Source organism: Lethenteron reissneri, chromosome 57 (genome assembly GCF_015708825.2).
Source record: "Lethenteron reissneri isolate LAM-NWPU_2019-01 chromosome 57, ASM1570882v1, whole genome shotgun sequence".
Lineage (NCBI taxonomy): Eukaryota > Metazoa > Chordata > Hyperoartia > Petromyzontiformes > Petromyzontidae > Lethenteron > Lethenteron reissneri.
Window position 1 is genome coordinate 7,895,565 of NC_083835.1, and position 12,824 is coordinate 7,908,388.

Below are 12,824 nucleotides of genomic sequence, written 5' to 3' on the forward strand. Positions count from 1 at the left end.
CCTCCCCCCAACCACCCCATCCCCTCCAACCCCGCCCCCTCCACCTCCCCTCCCCGCCTCCCCAACATGAAGGTGGGCAACCCCTCCCTCCCCCCGCTCCCCCTCCCCCCAACCACCCTCCCCCCCCTCCACCCCCCTCCACCCCCCCTCCCCCTCCATGCCCCCTCCCCGCTTCCCCAACATGAAGGTGGGCAACCCCTCCCTCCCCCACCCACCCCCCCCATCCTCTCCACTACCCCACCCCACCCCACCCGCCCACATTGATAATCCTCTAGCAGTGGGTAGACCATGATGGTGATGATGTTCATGCCGGGTGTGTGTGTGTGTGTTAGAGAACACACGCAGCGTAGAGGCCTCGTCATCACATTGATCTACATCCAGCAGTGGGTAGACCATGGTGGTGATGATGTTGATCGAGACGGTTGTACAACCTTCATGCAGCGGTGGTGCGAGCTTGGCAGAGGGGGACATGTGCCCCTGAACACTCTCACCACATCCTGACACGTGTGTGTGTGTAGATGTGTGTGTAGATGTGTGTGTGTGTGAGACACGTGCGTGTGTGTGTGAGACACGTGTGTGTACACGTATGTGTGTACACGTGTGTGTGTACACGTGTGTGTGTGTGTACACGTGTGTGTGTGTAGATGTGTGTGTGTGCAGATGTGTGTGTGTGTAGATGTGTGTGTGTGTAGATGTGTGTGTGTGTACACGTATGTGTGTACACGTGTGTGTGTACACGTGTGTGTGTGTGTAGATGTGTGTGTGTGTAGATGTGTGTGTGTGTGTGTGTAGATGTGTGTGTGTGTAGATGTGTGTGTGTGTAGATGTGTGTGTGTGTAGATGTGTGTGTGTAGATGTGTGTGTGTAGATGTGTGTGTGTGTAGATGTGTGTGTGTAGATGTGTGTGTGAGACACGTGTGTGTGTGTACACGTGTGTGTGCGAGACACGTGCGTGTGTGAGCCACGTGTGTGTGTGTGTACACGTGTGTGTGTGTACACGTGTATGTATGTGTGTGAGACACGCGTGTGTGTGTACACGTGTATGTATGTGTGTGTGTAGACTGGTGTGTGTGTAGACGTGTGTGTGTGTACACGTGTGTGTGTGTACACGTGTATGTATGTGTGTGAGACACGTGTGTGTGTGTGTACACGTGTAAGTGTGTGTGCACGTGTGTGTGTAGACGTGTGTGTGTACACGTGTAAGTATGTGTGTGTGTACACGTGTGTGTGTGAGACACGTGTGTGTGTACACGTATAAGTATGTGTGTGTGAGATACGTGTGTGTGTGTACATCAGCAACATGATCATCATCAGCAGCTGATGATGCTGCTGCTGATGTCAATGCAGCTTCTGCTGATGATGGTAAATGGGATGATGATGAAGATAGATCTGGGTTCTGCTGGTGCTGATCCTACTGCTGGTGTTGCGTCGACTGTCAACTGCTGATGATGATGATGATGCTGCTCATCACGATCAAAATAACGATGGTGATGACGATGATGATGATGACGATCATGCTAGTGCTGGTGATGCTGTTGATTATGTTGATGCTGCTGATGATATGTATACTGCTGCTGATGCTGATAATGATATTTAAACTGATGCTGATGATATGTATACTGATGGTGATGTTGCTGATGATATTTATACTGCTACTGATAATTATATTTATACTGCTTCTGATGATATTTATACTACAGCTGATGCTGATGATATTTATACTGATGCTGATGGTGCTGATAATGATGTTAACGCTGCTGCTGAAGCTGATGACTGTTGATGCTGCTGCTATTGCTGCTGCTGCTGATGATGATGTTGATACTGCTGCTGATGATGATATTTATACTGATGGTGATGCTGCTGCTGATGATATTTACAATGCTGCTGATCGTGCTGCTAATGATATTAAGACTGCTGCTGATGCTGCTGCTGATGATGTTGATACTGCTGCTGATGATATTTATACCGATGGTGATGCTGCTGATAATGATATTTTAGCTGATGCTGATGGTGCTGATAGTGATATTAAGACTGCTGCTGATGATGATGACTGTTGATGCTGCTATTGTTGCTGATGATGATGATGTTGATACTGCTGCTGATGATATTTATACTGATGATGATGCTGCTGATAATGATATTAACGCTGCTGCTGATGCTGATGCCTGTTGATGCTGCTGCTATTGCTGCTGCTGCTGATGTTGTTACTGCTGATGCTGATGATGATATTTATACTGATGGTGATGCTGCTGATGATGATATTTATTCTGCTTCTGATGGTGCTGATAATGATATTAACGCTGCTGCTGATGCCTGTTGATGCTATTGCTATTGCTGCTGCTGATGATGTTGTTACTGCTGCTGATGATGATGTTGTTACTGTAGTGACAGAACGGTCACTACTGTGTTGGCCCGTACGAGGGCTGGGGGCCCCAAGGGGGTGCCTGGGGGGTCACGTGCTGGAGGGATCCGGACCTTCCCAGAGGTGGGGGAAGTGAGGCGTGGCCTGGGAAGTGAGGCGTGGCCTGGGAAGGGAGGCGTGGCCTGGGCGGAGCCGGCCACGCCAGAGAGACGAGATATAAGGGTGGTGTGAAGGCAGAGCAGGGCTGTTCCTGAGAAGAATGAAGACACCTCGTGAAGATGCCAGAAGAGAAGACCTACAGTGAGCGGACTGCCAGCAGCCACCTGGCTGGGTCACGCTGGAGCGGCTAAAATACAATTGTGTGTTAGCTAGTGTAGGTCGGTGGTCACCACCCTATGTGTAGAGTAAGAGTAACTGTTGAGTAAACGTTGTGTTAATTAATAAATGAGTGTTGCCTCCCAAGAAGTGTGTGCGCCTAAATTGAACCCACTACATTTGGCGTCAGTTGTGGAAAAATAAATATTGCTAGGTGTTATCCTAGGGAAGTTAAATGGGCACACGAAAAACAAATACAAAACTCATCTGGACGTCTTCGTACGACGGGGATGGTGTGACGACCGTCCTTCGGACAGCCCCGGGGATGGCAGCCCCGGCGACAGAGAGAGAGAGATGGCGCTGCACGCGGAGCGGTGGGACTTGCATCGCACTGCTGCTTCGCCGCCATCGGGAACGGAGCGATGGAGCCGCGGCGAGAGGACACCATCGTCGCTGCGGGGGCTGGCGGGGGAGGCCCGGGCATGCTGGCCACGCGGTGGGCCCGCCATTTCGGCGGCTGGTCGGGGCGCTGTTCCCGCCAAAACACCGTTCCCGCCATTTCGGCGGCTGGTCGGGGCGCTGTTCCCGCCAAAACACCGTTCCCGCCATTTCGGCGGCTGGTCGGGGCGCTGTTCCCGCCAAAACGCCGTTCCCGCCATTTCGGCGGCGGGTCGGTGCGCTGTTCCCGCCAAAACGCCGCTCCTGCTGCCGAAATGCCGCTCCCGCCGACATCAACGCCTGCAGAGGGGGAGTTCGTTCGCAAGAGCAGGCCGTGTTCACCATGGAAGATTCTTCGGGCCGTCCCAGTGCTCCACCTTGCCGCCCTCTGCTATGCACAGTTTTCAAGGCGAGTCATGACATGACAAGCACCCGGCCCCAAGAAAAATAATAATAATTTTCACCCATTTTGCGTGTGCCGGGTTGCGATCGTGTGTTTTTTTTACTCGCTGGGTTGCGGAGCGTGTTCGTCCGGTTGTGTGCGTGAGAAATTGACGCGGCGACCAGTGTTTGTTGTTAATTACGGCGTCAAGATCGGTATCTTCTGCGTGTAGTTAATGATTAATTCGTTGTTGGTGTCCCGAGTTCCGTGGATGTTGCCGTGTTAATGACTCGTGTTGTTACATCGTTGTGTTGCGAAATCACCATTGTTATTGTGTATACTGTATGGAGTTTCGCTCGTGATTGTCACTTGCAACTGTCAGAAACTTTGATCGTCATTGTTAACAGTGTATGGAATGTTGGGTACTTGCTTGTGATTATTTACTATGTACGGATTGTCTGGAGTATTGATTGTGTGTGTTGCCATGTGGGGACTGGATGGTGCATTGTGCCAAATGATTGACTGTACGAACTTCGTATACTGCATATACTGTATTAATCAATTCGGCGATTCTTGGGGTTTGTGTATAGTTTTTTTTCTCTCAAAATTCGAATGCCCTGAGTCCCATGGTTAATGTTGAAGGGGATTTTGAAGTGACAGGTTCGGTTTGTTTCAAACTCACTGGTTGGTTCCTGTCCGTTGTTGCACAGATGATGTCTTTTGTGCGGGAATGCTCCTTGTGTTCTACATGGATCGGGGGTGCGTTTCCGTTAATTGCCGTCAAATTGCATTGCTCTCTCCACTCGGTTGGTACAGCTGCATTGCTGCAATGCGAGTCTCGGAGATGATGTGTACGGATACGGGATGTGAGGTGTATTGTTGTGACCATTGAATATTCGGGATCGTCAAAAAAAAAAAATTGTGCGTACCTGTTCGGCATTGGATTAGTTCTGTGGGGGATCATAATTCAAATTGTATGTGTTGTGATGGTGTTAAATTGCGATGGTGACATGCTGCCAGGGATTTGGAATTGTGCTGCTGGCTGTCACTATCTTGGGGCGCAGGTCCTGACCAGGATGGCCCAGTGAGTGTTGCGTGTCTAACATGAACGTTGTGGTCCCGTCATGCTATGGCTGACGGCTTGACCTGACAGCCCGGAGATTGAAACACTCCGTGGTATGTCTAGCCTAGTGGGCTGTGCGCTCACATGGCTCGGAGAGTGTGGTCCCGTCATGCTATGGCTGACGGCTTGACCTGACAGCCCGGAGCTTGAAACACTCCGTGGTATGTCTAGCCTAGTGGGCTGTGCGCTCACATGGCTCGGAGAGTGTGGTCCCGTCATGCTATGGCTGACGGCTTGACCTGACAGCCCGGAGCTTGAAACACTCCGTGGTATGTCTAGCCTAGTGGGCTGTGCGCTCACATGGCTCGGAGAGTGTGGTCCCGTCATGCTGTGCCTGACGGCTTGACCTGACAGCCCGGAGATTGAAACACTCCGTGGCATGTCTAGCCTAGTGGGCTGTGCGCTCACATGGCTCGGAGAGTGTGGTCCCGTCATGCAATGGCTGACGGCTTGACCTGACAGCCCGGAGAGCGAAACACTCCGTGGTATGTCTAGCCTAGTGGGCTGTGTGCTCACATGGCTCGGAGTGTGTGGTCCCGTCATGCAATGGCTGACGGCTTGACCTGACAGCCCGGAGAGCGAGACACTCTGTGGCTTGTCTAGCCTTGTGGGCTGTGCGCTCACATGGCTCAGGGAGGGTGGTCCCGTCATGCTATGGCTGACAGCTTGACCTGACGGCTCGGAGGTTGAGACCCTCTGAGGCGCGTTGAAACAGTGGGCTGGAGATTCGTAAGGTTCGGGTGGAGTTGGCCTGTTACGTTGAGACTGTTTCCCTCAGTTGTTAGGGTGCATGTTGTGCAGTGAGTGAACGATGGGTCGTCTCAGCTCGGTCGGTACAGCTATATGCTGCGATGCGAGTCTGGGAGAGAGACTGGGTCATCTCAGCTCGGTCGGTACAGCTATATGCTGCGATGCGAGTCTTGGATAGAGACTGGGTTAAAATCCCACCGATATGGCCGACGTGTGCTACTGGTTGTGACGCCGCGTCGGAAAGGCGGTGGGGGAGTAACATGGAAATCCCCCCCCCCCGATATGGCCGACGCGTGCTACTGGTTGTGACGCCACGTCGGAAAGGCGGTGGGGTGGTAACATGGAAATTCCCCCCCCGATATGGCCGACGCGTGCTACTGGTTGTGACGCCACGTCGGAAAGGCGGGGGGGTGCTAACGGGTGACTGTCATTGCATGCGTGATTCTAACGGTGGGGGGGCTGTGCTGTAGCGTAAGTGGGTTAGCCAGTTTTCATGTATATTTGTTGTTAATTCCCCGTTTTCTATGCGGTTCCCTTTTACCCTCGTCGATTCTGTATATATTACGTGATTGTATTTCTTATCGGTCGCCGGTCATTTATTGATGTTGCTGGTTCGGAGGCACACCTTTTCGATGTTCACAGTTGTGTTACAGCCGGGGACGGCTGTGTGTTTATACAGGAGGGGGTGATGTAGTGACAGAACGGTCACTACTGTGTTGGCCCGTACGAGGGCTGGGGGCCCCAAGGGGGTGCCTGGGGGGTCACGTGCTGGAGGGATCCGGACCTTCCCAGAGGTGGGGGAAGTGAGGCGTGGCCTGGGAAGTGAGGCGTGGCCTGGGAAGGGAGGCGTGGCCTGGGCGGAGCCGGCCACGCCAGAGAGACGAGATATAAGGGTGGTGTGAAGGCAGAGCAGGGCTGTTCCTGAGAAGAATGAAGACACCTCGTGAAGATGCCAGAAGAGAAGACCTACAGTGAGCGGACTGCCAGCAGCCACCTGGCTGGGTCACGCTGGAGCGGCTAAAATACAATTGTGTGTTAGCTAGTGTAGGTCGGTGGTCACCACCCTATGTGTAGAGTAAGAGTAACTGTTGAGTAAACGTTGTGTTAATTAATAAATGAGTGTTGCCTCCCAAGAAGTGTGTGCGCCTAAATTGAACCCACTACATTACTGCTGCTGATGCTGCTGCTGATAACGATCTTCATGCTGCCGATGACGAAAACAAGCAGAGCCAAACCCGTGACCCGTTCACCCCGCCACCCCGAGTTGAACTCACGCTCTTTCCAACTGGCGGGACATCTCACCCACCCACCAACCCAGCCTGATGATGGTGATGATGATGGTGGTGGTGGTGATGGTGGTGGTGATGGTGGTGGTGATGGTGGTGGTGGTGATGGTGGTGATGGTGGTGGTGATGGTGGTGGTGATGGTGGTGGTGATGGTGGTGGTGGTGGTGGTGATGGTGATGGTGGTGGTGATGGTGATGGTGGTGATGGTGATGGTGGTGGTGATGGTGATGGTGGTGGTGATGGTGGTGGTGGTGATGGTGATAGTGGTGATGGTGGTGATGGTGGTGGTGATGATGATGATGGTGGTTCCCGCCTGATGGACGATGCCTGTCTCTCTGGCACCAATTAGCGGAGCCTCGAATGCCGTGGACCTCTCCCGGAGCTAGAAGCGACCTGGAATCAATTAGCAACAGCAGCGAAGGCAAAGGTCCCCCGTGTAGCCTCAATAGGACTGTCGGGGCAAGTGCTGCTAGCGATCAGCAGCACCCTATGAAGGGCGGCAAGGCCAGCATCGCCACGCCCGACCGCCTTTGTCTCCCCCAATGGCGATGATTTTAATCAACATTGCACTGATTACTCACACAAAGACAAGGGTCCCCCATGTAGCCTCAATATGACTGTCGGGGCAAGTGCCGATGATGCTGTCGCTGCTGATGATGTGATGATGATGATGAATCTGCTGCTGCTGCTGATAATGACGATGCCACAGTTACTGCTGCTGCTGCTAGCAGAAGTTGCTAAAGGCTACATGGGGGACCTTTGTCTCTGTGTGTGTGTGTCTCTCTCTTTCCAGCTGGAGAATTGCAACTACGCCGTGGAGCTGGGCAAGGCGAGCAAGTTCTCCCTCGTGGGCATCGCTGGCACCGACCTCAACGAGGGGAAGCCGATGCTCACCCTGGCGCTCGTTTGGCAACTCATGCGCAGGTGAGCGGAGGGGCACCATCATCTTCATCACGACCACCATCATCTTCAACTCCACCATCCCACTACCATCATCAGCATCACCATCATCATCATCAGCGCCATCATGATCATCACGACCATTACCACTATCATCTTCAACTCCACCATCCCACTACCACCATCACCGTCACCATCATCACCGTCATCATCATCATCTCCACCATCACCACCATCATCATCACGACCACTACCACCATCATCTTCAACTCCACCATCCCACTACCATCATCACCGTCACCATCATCATCTCCACCATCATCATCAGCGCCACCATCATCATCTCCAGCATCACCACCATCATCACCATCATGATCATCACGATCACTACCACCATCATCTTTAACTTCACCATCCCACTACCATCATCACCGTCATCATCATCATCTCCACCATCATCATCAGCGCCACCATCATCATCTCCAGCATCACCACCATCATCATCAGCACCACCATCATCATCACCATCATGATCATCACGACCACTACCACCATCATCTTCAACTCTACCATCCCACTACGACCATCAGCGTCACCATCATCATCTCCACCATCACCACCATCATCATCACCACCACTACCACCATCATCTTCAACTCCACCATTCCGCTACCATCATCAGCGTCACCATCATCATCTCCACCATCACCACCATCATCACCACCACCACCACTACCACCATCATCTTCAACTCGACCATTCCACTACCATTATCACCGTCACCATCATCATCTCCACCATCACCACCATCACCACCATCATCATCAGCGCCACCATCATCATCACCACGACCATTCCACTACCATTATCACCGTCACCATCATCATCTCCACCATCACCACCATCACCACCGTCATCATCAGCGCCACCATCATCATCACTACGACCACTACTACTACCACCAGCATCATCATTTTCAACTTCGCCACCATCACCACCACCACTGCTACCGCCACCATCATCATCATCACCATCATCATCTTCAACTCCACCATCACCACCACTATTATCATCACCATCATCATCTTCAACTCCACCATCATCATCACCACCACCACCACCATTATTATCACCACCATCATCTTCATATTCAACTCCACCATCACCACCATCACCACCACCACTACTACCACCATTATCATCATCATCATCATCAACTCCACCGTCATCATCACCACCACTACTACCCCAACCATCATCTTCATCATCTTCAACTCCACCATGACTAACACCACCACCATCATCTTCATCATCACCACCACCACCACCATCATCATCACCGCAACCACGACTACCACCACCATCATCATCATCATCACCGCAACCACGACTACCTCCACCACCATCACCATTATCATCTTCAACTCTACCATCACCACCATTGTCATTTTCAACTCAACCACCATCATCATCACTACTACCTCCACCACGACCATCATCATCACCACTACCTCCACTACCATCATCATCTTCAACTCCACCATCATCATCATCTTCACCATCATCATCATCATCATCTCCACCACAACCACCACCATCATCATCACCACTACCTCCACCATCATCATCACCACTACCACCACCACCATCATCTCCACCATCATCATCATCTCCACCATCACCACCACCATCATCATCACCACTACCACCACCACCACCACCATCATCTCCACTACCTCCACCACCACCACGACCATCATCATCACCACTACCTCCACCATCATCATCATCACCACTACCACCACCATCATCATCATCACCACTAACTCCACCACCCCCACCATCATCATCTCCAACACCACCATGACCACCGTGCTCACCGTCTCCCCAGGTACACCATCAACGTGCTGGAGGAGCTGGGCGATGGTGAGAAGGTCAATGACGAGATCATCATCGATTGGGTCAACAAGACGCTCGCCTCCGCAGGGAAGTCCTCCTCCATCTCCAGCTTCAAGGTGAGACACGGCGGGGGGGGGGGGCACAAACGAGGAGCATGGGAAATACACTCACCCACTCTTACACTCTTACACTCACACACTCTCATATTCACTTGCCTACTATTACACTCACTCACTCACCCATTCACCCACTCACTCACCCACTCTTCCACTCTTACACTCACCCAATATCATACTCACCCACTCTCCCACTCCCCCACTCCCCAACTCACCCTCTCACCCACTCTTCCACTCTCATACTCACCCACTCTCACACTCTCCCACTCACTCACTCACCCACTCACTCACCCACTCACTCCCCCACTCATCCATTCCCCTACTCTCCCAATCCCCCACTCATTCACCCACTCACCCACCCACTCAATCCCCCACTCACCAACTCTACCACTCACTCACTCACCCACTCAATCACCCAATCACTCACCCACTCACTCACCCACTCACTCACTCACTCGAGTTCGATTCCCGTTCACGGCCACTAACACCAAGTGACGATTATTTGAACCGGTCCTGGGCCTCCCCTAGATCGACTCGGCCTCAAATGAGTGCCAGGTGCGGTGTGTAGTAAACATCGCCATTGGAGGAGACAAAGGCGGTCGGGCGTGGTGGTGCGGGCCATTCACACCCCCTCGTGTGCCACAGTGCTGGTAGCCTTCATAGGCGCTGCTGCTACTCGCTAACAGCACTTGCCCCTACAGTCTGTTACAGGCTACACGGGGGTGGGGAGATCTTTATCTTTTTTGTTTATGGGTGGAATTTTCCATTTTCTCCCCAACCACCAACCAACCTACCCACCAACCCACCCACCAACCCACCCACCCATCAACCCACCCACCAACCCACCCACCCACCAACCCACCCACCCATCCACTACCTTACATACACACACGCACGCACGAAACAAACCTATTTAAATTTCGATTTAAAGCTTTCGTGACTATTTAAAACAAAATATACAAACTAACGATTGAATTCGTCCATTGTGACCCATAAGAGCTGAGCGATTACCCTGGAATGTTGACTCATCTCTGGGTTGTAAATACGCCCCCAATTGCTCCTCTCTCTCAGCTCAGCGGGGAGTGGTGAGCATCTTAAAAAAAAAAACTATTTTTAAATTAAACAAAAATTTAATTTAGCATTTTATTTATTTATTTTATACCTACGTGACGAAAGAAACATATAATGTGAATTCCTGCAGGGGCCGTCCATAAATGACGTCACGTACCTGGGGGGGGGGGAGGGGCTCAGACATTTGTGACGATGTGTGACGAGGTGGGGAGGGGGTTGTTTGAGAAATTTGACGTCACATAAAAATGCGCAACTTTAAATAAATATAGACGACACGTTCTACTTAATTAAATAGACTTTTTAATAAATGTTTTCACCTACAACATCAGAGTGCAGCGCCACATTAAACACGCGCTACAATGACAATAGTTTAAAGCGATTTGAAGCATGTTTTTTATTTTTTTGGGGGGGGGGGCAGGGCTTTGTGACGTCATATTTTAGGGGGGGGTCGTCGTCACATTGATCTCCATCAAGCAGTGGAGAGATAAGCTCCCCCCTCTCCTCCCCCTGAACTTGTATTTAAGAACTTGCATCTAGGAATCCCTGCCTCACTTGATGCAGCAAGTCTGGCTGTGACGGTCCCACCTGATGACGGAGACTTGTGTTGCCTTCGAAAAAATCGTGATTTTTAAATCCTTTATATTAAGTTCGCTTGCTTGCTTGCATGCTTGCTTACGACCGTGCAAATCTTTCGGTCGTTTTTTAACCCACTTCCCGTGATCCAATCGAGCTGACATTTTGCACACAGACTCGCTGTGTGTGACAATTAAGTTCGTGAAAAAAATTCCAAAATTTTACAATGTTTAGGGAAAACAAATTAAATATTTAATTACCAATTGCTTAATGGTGGCAGACAATCATCTGACCCATAGGTGGCAGCCATCTCAAGCCAGATGACGAGAGGACTCTAGCCGCCACGCATATAAAGGATTTATAGTGAAAAACTTTGTTTTTACGGGTTTACTTGTTAAATCCTTTATATTAAGTTCGCTTGCTTGCTTAGGACCGTGCAAATCTTTCGGTCGTTTTTTAACCCACTTCCCGTGATCCAATCGAGCTGACATTTTCCACACAGACTCGTTGTGCGTGACAATTAATGTTCGTGAAAATTTTTTTCCAAAATTTTACACTTTTTAGGACAAAAATATTATATTTAATTACCAATTGCTTAATGGTGCAATGCAATCATCTGACCTATAGGTGGCAGCCATCTCAAGCCAGAGGACGAGAGGACTCTAGCCGCCACGCATATAAAGGATTTATAGTGAAAAACTTTGTTTTTACGGGTTATACTTATTATTATTTTATTTTTTTAATTAATTTTCATTTCATTTTTTACCTACGTGACTTTACCGAAAAAACTAAGAGTATGAATTCTTGCAGTCACGAAAGCTTCAAATCTAGAATAAATACACCGAGAGAGACAGGGCCGCGTGGTGTTGGCGGATTTTGATTTTATTTTGGCGAACCGTCGAAACACCAGATACATTTACACAACGTATAAAACATGTGCATGCAACGGTGAATTAATAAATAGGCGGAGATTTTAAATATCGAGTTGGGGTTTTTTTTTCTGTGACCGAATTAGATTTTTTTTTGGTCTCTGTCTTTTAATTTTGGTTGTCAGATCCCAGTTTACCATGGGAGTCCAGTTTACCATGGAAGTCAAGTTTACCATGGGAGTCCAGTTCACCATGGAAGTGCAGTTCACCATGGAAGTCCATGGGAGTCCAGTTCACCATGGAAGTCCAGTTCACCATGGGAGTCCAGTTTACCATGAAAGTCCATGGGAGTCCAGTTCACCATGGAAGTCCAGTTCACCATGGAAGTCCAGTTCACCATGGGAGTCCAGTTTACCATGGAAGTCCAGTTCACCATGGAAGTGCAGTTCACCATGGAAGTCCATGGGAGTCCAGTTCACCATGGAAGTCCAGTTCACCTTGGAAGTCCATGGGAGTCCAGTTCACCATGGGAGTCCAGTTTACCATGGAAGTCCAGTTTACCATGGGAGTCCAGTTTACCATGGGAGTCCAGTTTACCATGGAAGTCCAGTTTACCATGGGAGTCCAGTTTACCATGGGAGTCCAGTTCACCATGGAAGTCCAGTTCACCATGGGAGTCCAGTTTACCATGGAAGTCCAGTTTACCATGGAAGTCCAGTTTACCATGGAAGTCCAGTTT

General features: G+C 50.4%; 1 protein-coding gene across 2 annotated transcripts in view; it reads left to right on the forward strand.

The window, feature by feature from the left end:
* LOC133357301 (plastin-3-like) overlaps positions 1-12,824 on the forward strand; it is an 86,092-nt gene that overhangs the window by 66,542 nt on the left and 6,726 nt on the right. For both annotated transcript variants that reach the window (XM_061575180.1, XM_061575181.1), the window contains exons 13-14: positions 7,451-7,581; positions 9,449-9,572. In XM_061575180.1, coding sequence (XP_061431164.1) covers positions 7,451-7,581; positions 9,449-9,572 — 255 coding nt within the window. The remainder of the gene's footprint in view (positions 1-7,450; positions 7,582-9,448; positions 9,573-12,824) is intronic.